General features: G+C 41.0%; 1 protein-coding gene across 1 annotated transcript; it reads right to left on the reverse strand.

Moving 5' to 3' along the window:
• Nucleotides 1-1,302: 1,302 nt before the first annotated feature.
• LOC113079828 (rho GTPase-activating protein 39-like) lies at nt 1,303-19,728 on the reverse strand. The gene is made up of 9 exons (XM_026252051.1): nt 19,697-19,728; nt 16,596-17,910; nt 12,171-12,804; nt 11,612-11,710; nt 7,233-7,306; nt 4,989-5,188; nt 4,593-4,684; nt 3,525-3,694; nt 1,303-3,437 (listed from the first exon to the last, which is right to left on the reverse strand). Exons 1-9 carry the CDS (start codon nt 19,711-19,713, stop codon nt 3,243-3,245), a joined length of 2,796 nt encoding a protein of 931 aa, XP_026107836.1. The 5' UTR covers nt 19,714-19,728; the 3' UTR covers nt 1,303-3,242.
• Nucleotides 19,729-20,916: the final 1,188 nt, after the last annotated feature.

Consider the following 20,916-nt stretch of genomic DNA (forward strand, 5'->3'; position numbering starts at 1 on the left):
GGAAGCTCGCTCTTCATTTGATGGAGATTCTTTTGCTTTTCACGGTTCCCATCAAAAGTCGACGGGATAGTTTAGGCCTGCAGTAAAGAAGCGGTATTATTGTAAGTTATGTGAAGTTTAGAGCAGTTTTGTCTTTGTCCTCTGAAAATGACAAGACAGATGCAGGTGTCTTTTACTTTTAATAATGTCATTCATTTGTACTAATCATGAGACAACATTAATTATTAGTGTAAGAAATACAAGAGACTATCGTATGTATCCCTTATTTAATTCACACCCCAAATTATATCCGTCACAAATAGCAATGAACACAAATCTAGTTTAATACGCGTATCCTCTTGAGAATCGTTATTTATTATTTATTTTATTTTTATTTATTTATTGTTGTTTATTATCTTATTACACTGGTTGGAGCATAATGAGCAAATGGAGAAAAAAAAACATTTATATATATATATATATATATATATATATAGCCTATATATATATATATATATATATATATATATATATATATATATATATATATATATATATATATATATATATATATATAGCCTATATATATATACATTTATATATATATATATATATATATATATATATATATTTTATTCTAAATCCTTTGTAGCGGATGCCAGGACTGAGTTATTAACAATAATAATAATAATAATAATTAGGCATGAAACAACATGTGTAGGCAAAAACTTTTTTTTTTCATTCACCAACAGGTTTTTAGGTGTCATGCTATTTTTAACCAAATTTCATACAAAGATTATACTTAACTATATAATGAAATATATATCGGAATGATTTAATGTACTATTTAACTTTATGTAATATGTATGGGAACTGTATACAATGTGTCTATAGATCACATCTAATTTGCAGATTAGGCCTTATGTGTTTTTGGAGAAAAACATAATTAAAAAAGTATTGTAATAATAGGTCATCCCCATGTGGAAACGAATATAAATGTGCAGATCTCAAGATTTTTTTTTTTTTACTTGGTTATACATGTGGCCATTCTTAAAGTATTTTTGTTTGAGATTTGGTAGTGTTTTCAGAATATGACATAAGCTTCATTACATTAGTTCGCATCATGTTACACTGCACTGACTTTGCCACAAGAGGTCAGTAGCAAAGTAGCTTTTCCTATTCTGTACCCTTGTCTAAGAAGCTTCTAGATGCTCTCACGGGTTTTATTAATCAAATGTAATCTAAAATGATTTCTCTCTCTCTCTCTCTTTGCAATAAAGTGACATTGTATGATATAAAACTAGTGCATATATTTTATTATCTCTCAAACTAAGCAGCAGATGAGCCAATCATTGCATTCAATTTGTGCTAAACTGAAGAAATGTACAGTATGATATGAAAAAAAGATAGTCTGTAGGACTGAGGTTATTGCATTTAAGCACCTGGCAAACTCTTGCTCTGTGCATGTTACAAATTTTATTTCAGAGTTCTTTATGAAACTATGCAAATTTTAAACACACATCCATAATTCACTGATGTCTTCTCACACAGAGAGCAAAAAATAATAATAAGACGAACTCATTTACAGTAAGAGTGCAGGAGGAGTCTCAGTCTCTGCAGAGATGACACAGACCCACAGGAAGCCGAAGGAACGGAGGGGGAAGTGCAACAAGGAAGGGGCTTGTTTACTTTCACCATTGAGCTTCATAAACACAACGATCATTTAGATGAGAGGTCTGTATACAGAAGCACAGGCACAGCTATTGGGGATCCCACATTATATCAATAGGAAATGTGTATGATTGGAAATCAGAGATGAATCAAGGAAGTTCAGTTTTGAGTAAAGGATCAAGAATGGACTGTGATTTCCCCATGTCCAGATGCTGTAAGTGTTGATGTGAAGGCCTGGAACAACAAGTGTACGACTGATGTACACTCAATGGCTAACCACTTAAGTGTAGCACCAACTGAACTCCGCTTCCAGCTCGTTCACTTCTTCAAGTGGACTTTATCAGTGGACTCATTTAGGAAATAGTGAATGAGTGTAGAGGGTTATATAAAGGGTATATATCTCCACTTCAGGTAAATTCAGTATGGCCACAGTAACGCAAAACTCCTCGTCAAGGTTTACGTACTTTCCTATATCCCAAAATAATGCAGCGACAACTATATGCAAGTCATTTGTAATTTGATTCCCCTGAAAAATGTAAACATGTTGTTTAAACATTTAGACTACTAGGCTGACATGGTAACAGCTCAACCAATGGCGTGAGTTTGGGGTGGAGCTATTCATCTATTTGACCAATGATCATTAGTCTCTTTAATTGCTTAATATTAGTGGAACAGAAACAGTATGAATGTCTTGGTGTGTTTTTGTATTTGCATATTTAGTACTTTTAGAGTATGGTTCTGGCCTAAGTCTCCTCTTTATTCAGCCTGGGCATTGTGGGCAAATATGAAAAACACAGATGTTGGAGCTGCTGGATTAACTGAAATCTTGGGAGAGGAACAGTTCCTGGTTCCAATCTGGTTCCTGGTTCAGTTTTCTACAGTTTAGTTCTGCATTATCCTCTTTGATGTAGCCAAACCACGTCTGGAAGTGTGATCTTCTATTTCCAAATGGGACGACTGGGAAAAGTACTGTGAGGGACAGACTGTACCAGTTCATTTGGAGTCAGAAACATGGAGGGTGTGTTTATGTTCATGGGCAGTTATTCATCTTATACATCAGCGATCGTTCTCACGTAAGGCACCAGACCTCAAGCTCTGACCACCATGTGAAGTATTTCAGAGCTGTCTTTGTGGTCCCCAGCTCTGCAACATTAATTCAGCTTTTCTTGCTTATACTCAGCCGTGCAAACATAAACTGAAGCCAGTAACTCTCCCCACACTCATACTTGAGCTTACAAACATCCTATCAAATAATCAGAACACTCATACCATATTAAATTAAGGATATACGCTGCAGGTCATATTGCATGTGTGTTATTATGATTGTCCAATGGATGTATTTCCCTGCTAATCAATACAAAAGACAGAAGAAATATCAAAACCCCAAAAGACAAACCTCGTGCATTTGTTTCGTTGTGGAGTCAATTGATGCAGTTCAAATAATGTCAGGCTTCAAGAAGAGTCATAAGAGTCAGGATGATTCACATTGAGCCAAAGCTGGATCAGTTTAGACATTGTCCGAACTAATATTATGATGCTTACAGAGGATTCTCAGATGGAAAACTCAGATGGCGCAAAATAACGAAGAACTCTCAGATTAAGCCCTTGATGAAGCTGGTGTCCAAGTGGACGATGAGTATGCGGAGGAAGGACATCTCTTTCCGCGTGTTTTCAAAGATGACTCGAGGATCGTCAGACTGACAGCGCAGGCAGTTTGGAGCCATGACCATCGCCAGATTATTCACATCCATCTTAGTCCTACTCACATTCACCGGCTGAGCAAAGACCTGGCATGAGAGAGAGATTAGGTGTTGAAGTAAGTGTTGTCGTTGTGTATTTCACCGCAGGGTTGTGTTCACATGGCAGGACATTACCTGTAAGAAGTTGATGAAGTAGCAGAGCACGAGTCTGTTGAGCTCCGGGAGCGACTGCACCACACCGATGGCTGCGTCGGGATCTTCATAGTGACTGATGCACTGCTTGTAGAAGCTCTGAGGAATCACCGGCTCCTCCAGCTCTCGGTACCACAGCTTCAACAGAGACGCTGACACACAGACAGACAGAGAGAACAACAAATCAACAAACTTGTCAACTGTAATCTAAATTTCGAAGCGAAACCCTAAATTGCTACTTGTTATTAATAACCAGTGACAGGTGTTATTAGTGTGAGCGGATTGTTTTCATTCTAGAGAGTGTTTGAAACATGTGCCCATTATTCTTGGTTTGTCTTCCATGAAGAGAAAGACTAAATATTTAATGCATACTGTATATCTGCAATAATTCATCAACTTTTATCGGTATAATAGATACTAAACAGCTATCAGGCTATCAAGGACTAAACAGGCTATATTTTTTGTTTGCTGAAAGTTTGTGGAAAGACATATTTTCAGTATTTTGTTGACTGAACAGTTATCCTCCTCCTACAACAATCACCAGAAACGAAAAATGTGAAAGTAACTAAACTAGCTAAAGTAACACATTAACTACTCTGTCTAAATCAGTGGATCTCAACCAGGGGGCTGCAGGAGTATTTAATTAATAAATTATAAATATTAATTGCAATTATTATATGAATATGTTAATACATATTATTAACATAATATAAAAAATCTAAATTAAAATGCTAAAAAAATAAATAATCACATTTTCCATGTCAATTACAATGGTTTGTAAAACTTTCTGGAATCACAAAATGCATTTAATAGAGCAATAACCCTGGTTTCTGCAAAGAAGAAGCACAGAAAAAAATGGTTTTGTCATAAATATATAGTAAAAATACAGAATATACTGTATAATAACCCATATATTTGGGGATATAGCGGACAACATGGGGTCTTCAAATCAAGCAGGTTGAAAACCTCTGGTCTAAAGGTCTCACAGATGCACACTTTCTCTATGTCAGTGCAGTTTGAGATATAAATGTGAATGTTTGATGTTCTCACCAGGGACACTGGGATCAGAGAGGTTGTCTGGAAGTTTCCACTGGTCCACCTGTAGCTTGAGAGCATTCACCTCATCAATATCCCCCGGGACTCTGCAGGAGAAAGACGACCGCTTCAGCCAAGACTGCTTATGATACACATAAATACTCCCCTCACTGTAGCAATGAAGGGGCCTACTGAATCATAAAATGACAAACGGGACACCCTAAATTCTTGAGGAGCATTTGGACATGCACCATGTGGGACCAGGCTAGGAATAGTGTGCTGGATCACTTGACCACAAGGTGGAGCCACAGCCAAGTATGGTGACCCATACTCAGAACTCATGCTCTGCATTTAACCCATCCAAAGTGCACACACACACTGTGAACACTCTTTCTTGTTTCCGTGTCCCACCTGAAGATGCCCTCGGTCTGGGCTCCACCCAGGGCCAGCACACACTGAGAGAGCTGCACCTGCGCCCAGGGCAGCTTCCTCTCGGGGAAGAGCTCACTCTGCCTCTCCATGATCTCCTCCAGAGCGCTGCCGAACAGAGACGGGGTCACGATGGCGTTCCGACTGTGATCAATCTCCTCCAGAGTGGGCTTCTTCAGACCCTACAGACAGAACAAGAGATGGAGTACATACTTTGCCATTGCGATTTGAACAAGAGAGATAATACAATTTGGTGATATCACATTATATCGACTCTATGAACAATATAACTCTTATCAATTCACTACTAAGTTTGGGGAGGGGGGTGAATTTTTTTAAATGTTTCTGAAAGAAGCCTCTTGAGGCTGCATTTATTTGATCAAAATACAGTAAAACAGTAATGTAATAGAACAGTAATTGAAAACTGCTGCTTCATATATTTGTGTAAACCATGATACTTTTGAAAAATACATGAAAAATAATGCAAGTATTTTTAGGTACTTTTTTTATCAAATGAATCCATCCTAGCTAAATAAAAAGTATTAATATCTTTAAAAAAAACCACCAAAATGTTAACTAGTTTAGTTTTTTTCTTCTTAATATCAGCCCAGTGTTGTATATTTAACAGAAACTCACATTTGCTCTCATCCACTTTTTATTTATACCGTTAAATGTAATGTTTGTAACTCTCAAAATTAATATCCATTTTTCACACATTATAAATGCTATGATGCCTAAATTCACTTATAGTACTTAAATGATTTTCGTTTTTAAAGTACTATGTATTATTTATTTAGACAAAATAGTACATTATTTTAATATTAGATATTTATCAGTTATCTGAAAATGAATATAATTATCAGCATATTGGCGTTGACCAGAACGTTAATATCACCCAAACTACTTTTCTAGTGTTTTTAACTTTTATGTCATGTTTTGTCTGTGCTCTTTATATGCATCCTTTGCGTGCAAAAGAAAGAAAAAAACGTGAGGATGAATGATGGCAGAATCCTCATGTTTGCCTGAACGGTTCCAGCACAAAACAGAAGTTTTGACGTAACGAATGTCAACCCTCCACTGACACACGAACCATCTGTGGATCTGACCAAGTGTTTCCCTCATAACTATGTGGAACAGACGGACACCGTCTCAGCTGTGACACAATATGAAAGATCAGCGCTGATAATAGCCCACCCAGTAAAAGCGCTGGAGACAGAGGTGGGATGGCTGATTACAGGGTGGGACTGACTGCTGAAAGGACAAACAGGCAGGGAAACGGCTTCTTCCAATGCCAGTGCTGTTAGCAGTGAAGCGTGTGCATGGACGTAACTCATGGACAGGGCTTACAGAGGGGCCTGAGGGGTTGCTGTAACCTTTTCTTCTTAGTTTGGGTTAGTGGATTAGTAATTCTCACGGTGTGTGCTGTGATTGCTCACAGATGTGACCAATTTTAGACGGCTGCTGCACCATATACTGCTTCTTCTGACCATTCGGAGACTCCTGGGTACCATCTAACAGCAGTGCTGGCATCTATAAACAAACTATACTCCCAGGAAAATCTGTTTTTAATTACATTTGACATCACATGACGCAATCGTCCAATTTCTCTGTCTGGTTGAACTAAGTTAGGAGACACTGAGCATGTTTCGAGCTGATGCTGCCATCAAGAACCGAAGCAGAAATGTATTAAAAATGAAACACACACACACACACATTTTGACGATACAATAAGCTGATAATAATTTGAATGTTATAGCCGATAAGCGATTGAATGTCCGATATTAAAAAGATAGTTCAATCGAAAATGCCAATTCTGTCATAATTTACTCATCCTCAAGTTTTTCTGTTATGTTGAACATTAAAAAAGATATTCTGAAGAATATGTGCAACCAAACAATCAGTGACTAAAATGCTGTGGAAGTCAACATCCTTTAAATATATCTTTTATGTTGAACAGAAGAAAGAAACTGTAAATAAATCGAATAAACACTAAAAACTAAAATCATTTGAAACGCTGTAAGTGAATTTAGGCGTCACATTATAATGTAAAGTATGAAAAAATGCATTTTTAATTTGGAGATTATCTTAAGATGACTTTAAAAAGAGTTATTAGTATTTACTTGTGTCTTTGCAAATTTACTTTAAGTGGAAGTTGCCAGTAAATGTAATTTAAATCTAAAAATAGGGAAATGTCATAAATTTTTCCATTAAAAAAACGACTCTTACCTTCTTGCCCCCAGTAATGGCCACTTTTTGCAGCTTTCGGTAGCAGTACTTTGCGTAAGTGCTGATGGGAAGACCTGTCAAAGACAATTAATATGCAACATTACTGACCACTGACAGAACTCTGAAAGGAAATGACATCATTGACCACTGAGTGACCCAACGCGAGGTTTTTTCAGTTTGGCTTATGAATGAGCCTTGTGACTCGTATCAAAGTCCCAAGCATAAAATTCTCTCCCAAGAGATTTATAAATAAAGAAGTCTTTAGAAACAAAGCCAATCCACTCCACTCATTTTCTACAGTTTCAGAGCATGTTATGAAAGAGAAAGGCTTTGGGTGGCAGTGATTTCGCAGGCATTCCAAGAGTTTCCCCAATCCAAAGCTTTGACTGCGTTGTTTTGACTCTCACAAAATGGGAATAACACAAACAACACCATTTCACAGACACTCAACCAATCCAGTTCCAAGCACGAGATCAAACACAGAAGGTCACCTAAAGACAAAGACCGCTGAGGCATAAGCGCTGTGCAAGTAGCTACTAGTCAATCCAGAACCCGACAGAGCTTCTTCTTTTACTCAACTACAGTGACTCATATGCATAGAAGTGGTTTCCAGCAGCTGAAAACTGAAACCCTGATTCAACGTCCTGCTGAGAGAATGCTGGAAGTGAACATTTCGGGTGAGATGTGAACGTTTCCTCACAGCTACAAGGTGCATGAGGCGTCAAGTTTAACTGTTATAGGAAAAACTGGCAGGAAAGCAGCATTTAAAGCAGTAAAGGATTCTGTCATCCATGAAACATGGCTCACACTGATATTAAAAGTGAAAGCGATACAGTGACTCTGGGTTAATAAGCACTGACCTCTAGGAACTACACCGCAGTGCGAGGCGCTATCGGTTTTATTAAACTCACTCTCACAGCGCTTCCCTCCCTTGTTTCTTCTTGGGAACGTGACTCATTCTTTGGCTGAACAAGCTTATGTGGTTACGCGGGTCTGAAAGAGATTTACAGCGAACAGGTGACGGAGGTTTGACTGGGCTGAGCCGAAGCCTGAGAGACAGTAAGAACAGACACAGAGAGGCTTCAGGGCTCTTCACAGCCGTTACTCACACGCTCACACAAACATCCGGAGGGGAAGAGGGAGTCCCAAAAATGTTGACGGTAAAAATCTAAAAAGACTAAATTCTCAGTCAAACAAGGTGACTATGAAAACAAAAATTTTTGCATTTTTTCTTTAATTTAGCAGCTGAAATATCTTGTGAACTCTATGCAAAGGTCAAAAACCTCTAAATGAGTGTCCGAACCAAAAGCTATGTTTTCATGATTAAAGGGGGGGTGAAATGCTATTTCATGCATACTGAGTTTTTTACACTGTTAAAGAGTTGGATTCCCATGCTAAACATGGACAAAGTTTCAAAAATTAAGTTGTACGTTTGAAGGAGTATTTCTGTTCCAAAAATACTCCTTCCGGTTTGTCACAAGTTTCGGAAAGTTTTTTTCGAGTATGGCTCTGTGTGACGTTAGATGGATCGGAATTTCCTTATATGGGTCCTGAGGCACTTCTGCCGGAAGTGCACGCTCCCGTATAACAGAGCACTGAGAGGCTGAGCAAGGCCTGATCAGAGCGAGAGCGTCGCGAAAAGTCACAAAAGAAGTGTGTTTTTGGTTGCCAGGGCAAGACAACCCTGCACAGATTACCAAAGAAAAAACAGCATTAAGGGACCAGTGGATGGAGTTTATTTTTACAGAGAATCAACGGAGTTGTGCAAGTGTTTGTTCCCTGCATTTCGAAGATGCTTGTTTTACAAACAAGGCCCAGTTTGACGACGGATTTGCGTATCGTTTATTTCTTAAGGATGATGCAATCCCAACGAAAAAGGTTCACGATCGTGTGTTGGAACCGCAGGCGGTGAGTAAAACTGCTTCAAATATCTCTGCCTCCTTGTCAGTGCGTCCGCCTCCCATCGGAGACCCGGAGCTCGAGCCCCGCTCGGAGCGAGTCGTTGCTGCTGCTGCTTTCGTTCAGTTTCAGCCTCTGGATCTGATTCCGGATCATAAATATACGCTGAATCTGACTGTAAGCCATGGTTTATTTTGGATGATGGTTTTGTCCTCATGATAATGTCACAGCTTCCAAACGCTCTCAACGCAAAAGCTGATTCTTTAGCTCCGCCCACACGTCACGCCTCCAGCCGGTCGTGTTTTTCCGGGGAAAATCGGTACAGACTATCTTTCTCTTATGAATATAATAAAACTAAAGACTTTTTGGAGTTATGAAGGATGCAGTACTACTCTATAGGTACTCAAGATTAACAGAATATTGAGTGAAAATGAGCATTTCACCCCCCCTTTAACATGATGGATTATGCAGTCAAATGAAATGGGCATAAAATCTGCATGCTGAATTGCTGGAGAAACCATCTGAATGTGTATTGTACTAGCGCATCATCAAATATGGAGTAAAAGATATTCAGTGTAAGATTATTTTCACTAATTATTACGGTAAAACGGCAAGTGATGTCTTTTTTAACTAAAAAAGACTAGACAAATGATGTTTCTTTCAGTTAAATGTCTGAAGATAACCCTCATAAAAACAGATAAACGCACACTGTCGTTAAAGTTTCCCAGAATCAGACCTGATAAGAACAAGTCTATTGCCATCGGGCACAGTCTGTGAATCACAGAGATGGTGAGATTTATAGCTCTTGTGTGTACGGCGCTGTTAACTGGTGTTAGACGAGCAGGTCAGATGTTTCTCACTTCTCTGTGACACAGCCTCTATTTTACAGCGGTTCAATGAACTGTTCTTTCCCTCTGAGGTGTTTATCCTTACATTTCCTGATGTATGACCCTCTTCCCTTCATCTTTTCATCACTAGCACTCAGCATTATAGAGGTCAGTTTTGGTACGTAGGAATAAAATCAGTGAATTTATAACAAGGGAATGATTCACCATTTGGGGTCTGTATGATTCCTTGAAATGAATCATTTAATTCAGCAAGGATGCATTGAATTAAATGTATCATGATTTATTTCTTAAGCAGCAAATCAGCCTATCGGGATGATTTCTGAAGGATCACGTGACACTGAACACTGGAGTAGTGCTGGAAATTCAGCTCTGCATCACAGGAATAAATGACATGATCAAATATATTCCAACACAGTTTTTTTAAAGCCAAAACAATGCTTTGGATGACTACCGTAAACCGGCGGCGCTTCAGTCATCTCATGAGACAAATGAACACAAATGAATTTGTTTCTTTTGTACTTTCAGTCCACTAGACCCACAACACCATTCCTGACATTTGTCTTCCACATACACACATGACGCTGGGATTTGAAAGGCCACTGTTTTTCTGGCTCAGCTGCAACTCATCACTCGTACAAACAATGATGCCGCCACAAGTCCTCCCACAAATCCTGTAATCTTGACCATGAAGTTCAAAGACCATCATCTTGTTGATTTTAAGACAGTGGCACATGAAACCTAGTCTGCTGCAGTCCAACGGAAATCAAACACTGAATCTAAAGGAGTGCATCTGTAATGTGGTAATGCTGTTGTTGCAGATGTGCTGCCTCTGTAATAACTATTCAGTACTAAATGATACTGTATCTAGCCTTGCACTTCCGCCTCAGACAGTGGCAGTGGTCATTACTTAACTGGGGATAGTGTAGTGAGCACATGTCTTGTGGCACTGCCCCTGTGAAGTCAGCGCACAGTGTAATTAACCGAGGCCAGGCTGGAGCTGCATTATTAAGAGCCCACGCAGAGCTGTCTCGTCACACTCCTTGTTTTGGAGCGGGGCTCTTGAGAAAGACTCACTGTGTGCGAGAGGGATATAGAAGAGAGATAAAAGAACTAGCTGAGGGTTAAGTTGGACGGCAGCCACTGAGGCTGTAACCTGATCAAAATGTCCCGTTCTCTGGGTTTTTTGGGGGCTTTCAATTTGCCTGTTCTTCGTTCTCTCTCCATCTCCTATCACTCTCGCTTCAAGACTGAAAGACGTTCTCAGGATCTTTGTTGCCTCTCAACCCACATACTCTCTCTCTCTCTTTGCCTGCGCAGTCTGGCTGCGGGCCAGAGAAGCGTGGGACTCGCAGAACGTCTTGTTGCTCAAAGCTTTAATCTTTAAAAAGAGAGAGTGAGAGAGCGAGAGGGGAAGGGGATACTCCCCTTCTGTGTTCAGCCAGCTGCTCTCTCTCTCCGAGTGGTCCTCCTCCACCAGCGGACCCACTGCATCATTAATACGCTCCCTCCTCAGCCAAATGTGTTACCTCGTTATAGACCGAACAAACGATAGATAGATAGATAGATAGATAGATAGATAGATAGATAGATAATGTACACATGTGTTCCTGATTGTCTTTGCAAATGACTCACCTTTATCCTCTTCTTCCTCGTTGTTCTGTCTCCTCTTCTTCCTGGATTTTGAATGCTTCTTGTTTTTTATGTCCTGCCGCTCCATGATGTGCTGCAGTACTGTCAGATACAATAAAACGGTTAATTGTGAACACTCGTATGCTCCGACAGTCTGCCTGAACAATAGATGACTTTTTTTGTTCCATGACCTGGGACGTCTGACCTGCAGTAACCCCTGCCATTTATTTTTCTCTCCTCCGCAGTGTTACATCCTGTCTGGGTAGGCACAGTGCCATAACCATTTTAGCACTGTAACCAATATTGGCCTGCTCTGTTTGTATGTATATCCTGTAAGTGTTTCGGGCTTTAAATCCATATGGGACAGCCTAAAATATAAACACTCCCCTGTGTGTGTCCTTTGCCTATCCCACAAACCAAAACACTGGACTATCCAAGACATACACTGGCCCTATTTGGCTTAAGTATTTGGACACTTATAAATGTATGAATGAATCTGCATTAGACATAAAACCCCAGACCAAGTTGCATTTATCTATAATAAATATTTGAAATGACTTACTTTTCTTATCATTACTGGGCTCAAGGTGTCGCTGGATGTAGCCTTCCAAGTAGCGCCTAAACTTGGGCGAAGGTGAGAAGAACGCTAGGCTGATGGCCATCATCTCCCAGCCCGCCTCCAAACTCCTCAAACTCAAGTTTCCTGTGGTTTGTCGCACCAACTGCACGTACAGTTCGTCCCTCAAGCCTTGCATCCCCCAGCACTTCGTGACCACCTGAAGGGCCGCGTGGCGTTTGTCCAACCTGGCCGGCCTGTCGCCCATGTAGGCCTGGACCAGCTTGAACATCTCGCAGGCTTCCTTTTTGACAGACCGGTCGCTGGTGACCAGCATGGGTTTCTTAATGGAGCCACGGTTCCACGAGAGCATATTAGCAATGGAGACGCGCCGGCGAAACAGGCCCTGCGTGTGCTGGTTAAGGTTCTTGCTGGCCCAGTCCTCCATGTTGGCGTCAGGTGTAGGTTTGCAGAGGGTGGTGTATGGGTACTGGTAACCAGAACCCCCGCCGCCAACGGAAGGAGGGGGACTGTTGTTGTTGTTTTTATGGCTGAGGTGGGCAGTTCCGCGACCCGCTCTGTCATGGTCACAGTCCTGGGGCGAGACGTCCTGCTGAGTGTTGGATTCCAGTGTTCCTGTCTGGACACAAAAAGAGAGATTGAGAAACAGAAAGATGTCCGTATGGATGCAGCTGTTCTAGCATTTATTTGCACCATCATGAATGCCGCAGGAACTTGAATCTGAGTCTGTGTGTTGCGTAGGTTGCAGCTGATTGGCTTACTTACTTTCCCTGCAGAAATTTGGAAACACTCACATAGATTACGCTCACTCCCTAAATAGGTGACCCAATATGGAAATCACATCCTTACTTCAATACTTACTTCATTACTGCCTCCTCTCTTCTTTCTCCTTCTTCCTCCCTCTTTTCCAATTCATTAATGCTACAAACCCCCCTACCCTATTTCTTTTACACTAATAAAATGAATTTGATGACCGAATTTAATGTAGTTTATTCTCATGTAAAAATATTCACATACACACATATAAATCAATAGTATTTCTAAAAATGTGTTTCTTTCATATTGAAGCAAACAGGTGCATCTCAGTAAATTAGAATAGTCATAGAAAAGTTCAATTATTTCAGTAATTCAACTCAAATTGTGAAACTCGTGTATTCAATAAATTCAATGAACAGACTGAAGTAGTTCAAGTCTTTGGTTCTTTTTATTGTGATGATTTTGGTTCACATTTAACAAAAACCCACCAATTCACTCAATTCATCTCAACAAATTACAATACTTCATAAGACCAATAAAAAAATTAGTGAATTGTTGGCCTTCTGGAAAGTATGTTAATTTACTGTACATGTACTCAATACTTGGTAGGGGCTCATTTTGCTTTAATTACTGCCTCAATTCGGCATGGCGTGGAGGTGATCAGTTTGTGGCACTGCTGAGGTGGTCTGGAAGCCCAGGTTTCTTTGACCGTGGCTTTCAGCTCTTCTGCATTGTTTGGTCTCTTGTTTCTCATCTCTCTGGGGTCCAGGTCTGGGGAGTTTGCTGGCCAGTCAAGCACACCAACACCATGGACATATTACCAACTTTTGGGTCTTTTGGCAGTGGTGGCAGGTGCCAAATCCTGCTGGAAAATGAAATCAGCATCTTCGAAAAGCTGGTCAGCAGAAGGAAGCATGAAGTGCTCCAAAATATCTTTTTAAATGGGAGCAGTGACTTTGGTTTTCAAAAAACACAATGGACCAACACCAGGAGATGACATTGCACCCCATATTCTAATTTGTCAAGATTTGGGGGTTTGTGGGGTTTTGTTAAATGTGATGTGACAACTTGATGTGACAATTTGAGTTGAAGTACTGAAATAAATGAACTTTTCCACGACATTCTAATTTATTGAGATGCAACTGTACATCCAAGTATAATGGATTATTGCAACAAAAAAAAAAAATGTAAGCCAGGAATTGGTTCTAATGTTTATTTGGTTCTATGATTGATGTTGCTGTTGGATTAAAAAAATGTATCTTTATATTAGCTTGCAGTTGATTGTGGCATTTAAAAAGAATAAAAGCTGTTGAACAGGTGGGTCACTTCATGGAGGCAGCCATTTTGAAATCACATGACCAGACAAATACTACTCAAACTGTGATAAGTGATGTCCACCTTGTAATTGGATACCATCGTTTGTGGAATAAATGAATCATGGCTTACTAAGATTGTGAATGTGATCATATCACACCGTGCCACAGTTTAATGTCGGGCAGACAAATCTACAAAAACATTGAAATTTATTTTGAGAAATGTACGACCTTTGGTTCTTGAGTCAGCCAAGCATATGACCCATCAACCCCAATCATGCTGACATTATTAAGGTTACAAAAAGAGTCGGGAGCTGACAGGTTATGAACATGACATCGTCTGTGTATGCAGTGTCATATATATCCAGCACATTACATTTGTGGTATATTCCCGTAACATAAGGGTTTCCTTTAATGCCTTGGCACCTCCTGGCATTACATCAATGTGACACTGTGCCCGAAGTGATACAGATTTAACAATGTGGTCATATTAAATTCTCCATGCGTCTGGATATTAGTGAGGTTCTCCCTCCATCAAGATGTAATGAGCTTGCTCTGAACCAAATCACTAATCAATGTTTCCAACCTCACAACCTTTGCATTTATTGTTGTATTTTAATCAGACATATGAGTATGAGAGAGAGAGAAAGACTGATGAAGGTAATGAGGCATGTGAAGGCAAGAAGAAAAAGCCAAAGGGCAAGACGACATACAGAGGAGGCTGAATAGGCTAATCTGCAGATAAAGTTCATTTTTCAATTTGGCCATATTTAAATAAACGTCATCATCTGTTCATAAAGATTAACATGGACCTATGTAATACTTAGGGAAAAAGATCATTTTGATAAACTTTTACAGGTGTGATCATTTAAATCATTTAAATGATGACAAACCTCTCCTAGTGTATTAAGATCCATAATATTAACTCCACCAACTTATGCTCCCCAGGAGAAGCCAAAACACATGTGGAGCACTACACTAATGACAAATGAAACTGTCAGCACACACATCGAAACACATTAGCTGAACGTGCCAAATCACAGCAAGCTGTAAGAGCCGACTGTCTCGTACAACCACAACACCTGGCTGAGTGAATGAGGGGACTGGGCCGGTCTCCGTTTTGCTTTCTCAATTCTTCTGCAAATAGCAGCGGGGCTTGTGTTTCTGTTATGTTTTAAAACAGACAGGTTGTTTCTGGTGGAGCACAGACTTAAGGTTAATTCATGTTCCAGTTTTTCCAGCACTCGTGTGGGAATAACTTCATGAACAGCATTAACACGCATGCTAAATGCTATCAAACGCAGAGTCTGAAGGTATGTTCATAATGACGTGATCAAATTGCACACGAGGGTCCGTGTCCAGTGCGTGTGACACAAATTTCATCACTAGAATAGTACATGCACCACCTGATCTTTGTAACATCTACTTTGTTTGTGCAGGTCGCACATACGCATTGAATTTGTTTTGCACTAATCAGTTAAGTTTCACAGTGTGGCAACACTGTCCAAGGCCGCTGATTTACAGTAGAAAATTAAACTACAAAGACGGAAACCAAAGAGCACAAATACTGGACTACGATGACCCTTTCTAGAGCGTATATGTCGACCACCTGCATTCGCGCATTCTATGAAATGGAGTCTACTTTGAAAGGCTACGCATTCAACTCTACCCAAACACTAGTGTACACACACAGAAACGAAGTATACTTTGGACGTATCATAATAATAAAGGCTATGACCAGTATGTGTTCATCAACATAAACATACTCTACATGAAATACAGTCAACCATGACAACAATCTGAAAAAGTAATTTGGTTCCCAATCTCTACACTGACCTACATGCTTCCAGATTCCCATATGTATATCCTCCACAAACAAACAATCAAATTCCCGCACATTTCAGCTGATCTTTTACTTTTGACTCTTTTACATCTCCCCATCTCTTGCTCACTAAACACACCGGTCTCATTTCCCCCCTTACTCTTGCACATTTTCTTCCTGAGAAAAACAACAATTGGCCCTCGTACAATCCTATTAATCTAAGCACAACACACACACATTGACAGACCGAAAAAGTAAATCTCCCTAGAATGGAATATTCAAACCCCTTTCAGCTCAGGAAACCCCAAGCCTCGCCATATCCTGCATAGTTTCTACAATGACTGGATGGGAAGCCTTGTTTTGGTTTTCCACTCCAAGGAACTCACACAGTGGGACCATTGAATGTGAGGAGAAAAGAGATTTAAAAAAAAGCAATAAAGGTAAAATTTGGTGGAAATGGGGATAGGCCAGGTTGCTGCACTGGATAAGCAAGTGGACAGCTGCAGAAAGCATTGGTACCTGTGAGCGTGACCTTGGTGGTTCTGGGGAAGACAAGCTAGTCTGTGACGTTATGATCCTCTCCAGCGAATCCACTTTCTCATATGTCCTTTTTTGCCGGCCTCCAAGACCATCTGTCACCAGTGCTGACAACACGACATCACCGTGGTTGATGCCCCCACCCCTATAGAGTGACCGGTTACTTGATGTCACAATCTCCCTTGATTCACCCCCTCTTGCCCCCATCTTTAGTGAACTGATCAGGGAGCGGGCAGTACTTCCAGAGGCCTCTGAGCCCATCTCAGTGTCCAGACTGGCCTTGCTTCCATGAAGTGCATTGGAACGGTTTACCACCGCCCTCATTTCCGCCATTAGCTTCTCATTCAATGCATTTAACTCCCCACTGCTGCCCACCGACCCGGGTCGACCCGACCCAGTGCCCAGAGCTGCATGACGTCGGTTCTTCCTTCTCAGACTTGGGGACGGCCCTGTGGAGTAGCCAGAGTCCTGGTAAGTGACGGCAGCAGAGCCTGGGTACTCCTGAGAGGCCAGACTGCTTTGACGGCTGTGGCGGGGCTCCAACAGCCTCCATGATTGCTTCTTCTCCAGAGACACTTCCTTCTTAATCTGGGCAGAGACTGGAGACTGGGGCTGGATTTGAGGACTGGCTGGATTTGAAGGCCCCTCGATAGGGTTAGACGTCTGGGGCTGATGCTTGGATGCAGCTGCATCCACATTCACCATGTGTTTGATGCATTCCCGGCCAGCCGGACTGTACTCACTAGCTGAAGAGCTGCAGATGTGTTTGGAATTGGGGAACTGGAGGAGTTTAGGAGGCTGGGTTCCTCTCTGCAGGCTGTGACTGGTGGAGTAGGGAACCCGGTGTAAGTGGTGCGCACCTTCTACTTCCATTTCCACTGGGGGTTCATCATAAATGGGGGGATCCATGGGTGGAGGTACATCGTAGATGGGCGCTGAGGGTGTAGCTCCGTATTGAGGAGAGGAGGGGCGAGATGTACCTGCACCAGTGCGCTGGTGGGCAGAGTAAGAGGAAGAGTTAGAAGGAGGCAAAACCAGACAGATGTTGGCATCCCCCTTTTTGAGGTGGTAACCCTGCTTGGAGTCTCCAGGAACAGCCATTTTGCTGAGCAGACCGGTTCTGTCAAGTTGCGCTGTGTAACCTGGTTTGGGTGAAGTGCTAGTGTTGGCGGGGTTGAGGTGGAGCAATTGGTGGGCAGTAGCTGGACCAAGAGACTGGTTTCTTCCAATGCTGTTAACTTTCACCAACATGGCAGCCTTGGATCCAGGAGCAGGCTGCCATCTTTGAGCGGAGTCCCTGAAACACAAAAGAATACTGTTAACACACATTGGTCTTTATTGCCTACATAGGTAGATGCTTTTGAAGACAGAATCCAAAATAAAATGGAATTGTTTGTGACCAATTTGAAATGCTCTGCCTCAGTGTTGTAGATGAGACCATTTCATTTGAGTCAAGACCCAGACAAGAAGAGTACTTAGTCTACATGCTCTCAAGTCCATGATAAGCCCAAGAAAATATAACTTCTTGACTACAACACAGCTTTACATAAACAGAAAATCCCATCACACAATAGTAGGAACCATTATTTGTGAAATCTGAAATCAAATGTTTGAAAAAGCAGCAAAAATGCAATTGAAATATTTTTACTGAGAAAAATAACAATAAAAAAATCAACAATGTGAATGTGCATACACCATGCAAAGTCCATTTTACAATTTAATTATTTTGTAATATGAAGTTGAAAACAATTATCATGTAACAAGAATGTTACTTCTTGCTTTCAAGCATATCTGGCAATATCCTGTGGGTACTTGAGAGATAAACATGACCCTCTCTGTAATCTATCCATATCTAATAGACAGGAATGTGTGGTTGAGATGCCAAGACTGGCATAGTACTTTCCTCTTTCTCATTTTTCATTCAAAGAATAGTTCATACATGCAAATAAAAAACAAAGATGATTAAACAACGTGTTTGAGCCTTAGGTAAAGAAACAATCATTTTAATATTTCTTAGTCTAAGGAAATTGTTTTCGTACCAGAGAACTGCTTGTAACGATTTCAATCAAAGCAATAACAAAAATGTGCAGACACGCACACACACACACACACACACACACACACACAGGCCACTGCTGTGGAGTGTGTCCGAGAAACACAACAGGAAAGGTTGAACAGACAGTGTGTTCCAGCAGAGTGGAAAAACAGGAATCCACTATGGACTGCTATAGTGATGCTATCAAAATATTACAACAAAATTAACAAACAATACTAACACTATTGTGAAATAATACTAACAATACATGACATCATGTAACAATTATATTCACTTATCTCTCACCTAAACACACATGCTGAACAACTGGAATGAACTTATGCATGACTTAAAAGTTTCCATTTGGTGTGTACACTTGCATAAAAGTACATGTGCACACAATTAGTTGTATACAGTTTGTGTGGATTTGTGTAGGTTTAAAACACAAAAACCACTTATGTTCCAGCACACATGCAAAAACTCATGTCAAACACACGTTCCTGCAAACGCAACGAAACACTTGAAATTCTAAAGCATCCTGTATAATGCCACTGTGATCTCCTGCAAGCAACGACCAGAAACACACACACACACACACACACAAAGCAATATGCAACCATAAACATCCCATGCAACAAACACACAAGAATTTAAAACATTAGCTGATGTTTTCTTGGGCTGATTAGCAGTGTAATCCACCTTCAGACCTCAAACCACTAATCCAGATTATAGTGATACTCTGTGTACACACACGCTAATCTGAACTCCACCAGACTAGCAGTTTCCTAGCCACCTCAAACCCACCGAAACGAAATGCAGCTCTCAGTGATCAAACAACACATGCTGCAACTAACGGATCAGTTTAAGAACTTCTAACCACTTTATATAAGTGCTCCTAAACAAACCACACAACATGTGCAGCCTTGTGTACCAACATTACAAGAAACAAAGCAGCCATTAAGATCCAAATAGGAGCAAAAATAGATTCTCAATACAAGCGACTGCATCATCCGAGATACACCTGTTGCGCAAGACTGTCTAAACTCACCTGAGACAGTGATGCATAGCATATGCTCGAGCAGACGGTCAGCAGACATACTTACCTCTGGCATACCCAGAGGTGGCACGGCCATCTGTAAGGGTGCTTGGGGTGACAGAGAATTGTAGAGGACACCTCCCTCAGCTGGAGACGCAGAAGAAAACACCAAATCGTGGAGAAGAGGCAAGTGCCCGCCGTTCAAAATATCAGTTTTTACAATTACAACCGTAATTCTGTAGGTTATTAACTTCTGCTCAAATTCTTAGCGTCACCATGCGATCGTTTAATTACGGAGTGGTACGGAGAGGGAGAGTGAGAGAGCGAGGAAGGAAAGGAGGAAGGGAGGGTGAGAAAGACAAGGAGAGAGGGAGTGAGGGAGGGGGACGGCGGCTACTTTTGGCCCTCCTCTGGGTTACAGTAGCAGGAATGCAAGTCTTGCCATTGTAACACACACACAAACTTGGATCACCACTCCCCTGGACCGTTCTCGATCTGCTTGACTCGATCAGATCAGACTCACGGCGTGTGAAACTACACATCTTCAGCTCCCCGAGAGGCCCCGAATTAACTAAAGAAGCACAACCCTCCATTCCTTAAGCTCCACTCTGAGCTCATTTATAAAAACACTCTGTTATATTCAAGTTGCTGTCCACCTATTGATCTGGATCTTTTTTCACAGAAACTTCTCTCTCTGTATCTCTGACTGCTGTGGTCTTTCCCACCCATTGTGTCTACGGTCTCATTGCCAAATGTCAACAATCTATTCACGGTGTCGAGTAAATACAGCGTCGCAGGCATGTAAATAATCTCAACACAAGGAACAAAACATCATTCTTCTCGGGTCTTCTCGGTCAAGAAAGTGTACTGGTATAAATATTAGGATAACATTATGTTAGCCCTCCTTGTAGCACTCCGCATGTATTGGTGACTTAAACCGTGATTACTAATGAATACATTAGCTCATTTATCATCCGAGGGGGTGAAAAGCGTCTGTGATGCCCAGGTGGTGAGTTTCTCACACACACTCATTCAGAAACACGCAAGTCCCTCTCACAAAAGACTTCTTGGCGAGTGCAGGCCACGCCGATTGTGTGATTTGCGGTGAACACAAAGGGATGCTGAGAGAGGCTGGACAGGGGGCCGGAGTGCAAAACTTGTGGGTCCTGAGGGAGTGCGTGTTGGAGAAGTTCAAAGGGCATTTCTCCTACAGCATAAACAGGAAATACCAG

Source organism: Carassius auratus, unplaced genomic scaffold (assembly GCF_003368295.1).
Source record: "Carassius auratus strain Wakin unplaced genomic scaffold, ASM336829v1 scaf_tig00029390, whole genome shotgun sequence".
NCBI classification, from domain to species: domain Eukaryota; kingdom Metazoa; phylum Chordata; class Actinopteri; order Cypriniformes; family Cyprinidae; genus Carassius; species Carassius auratus.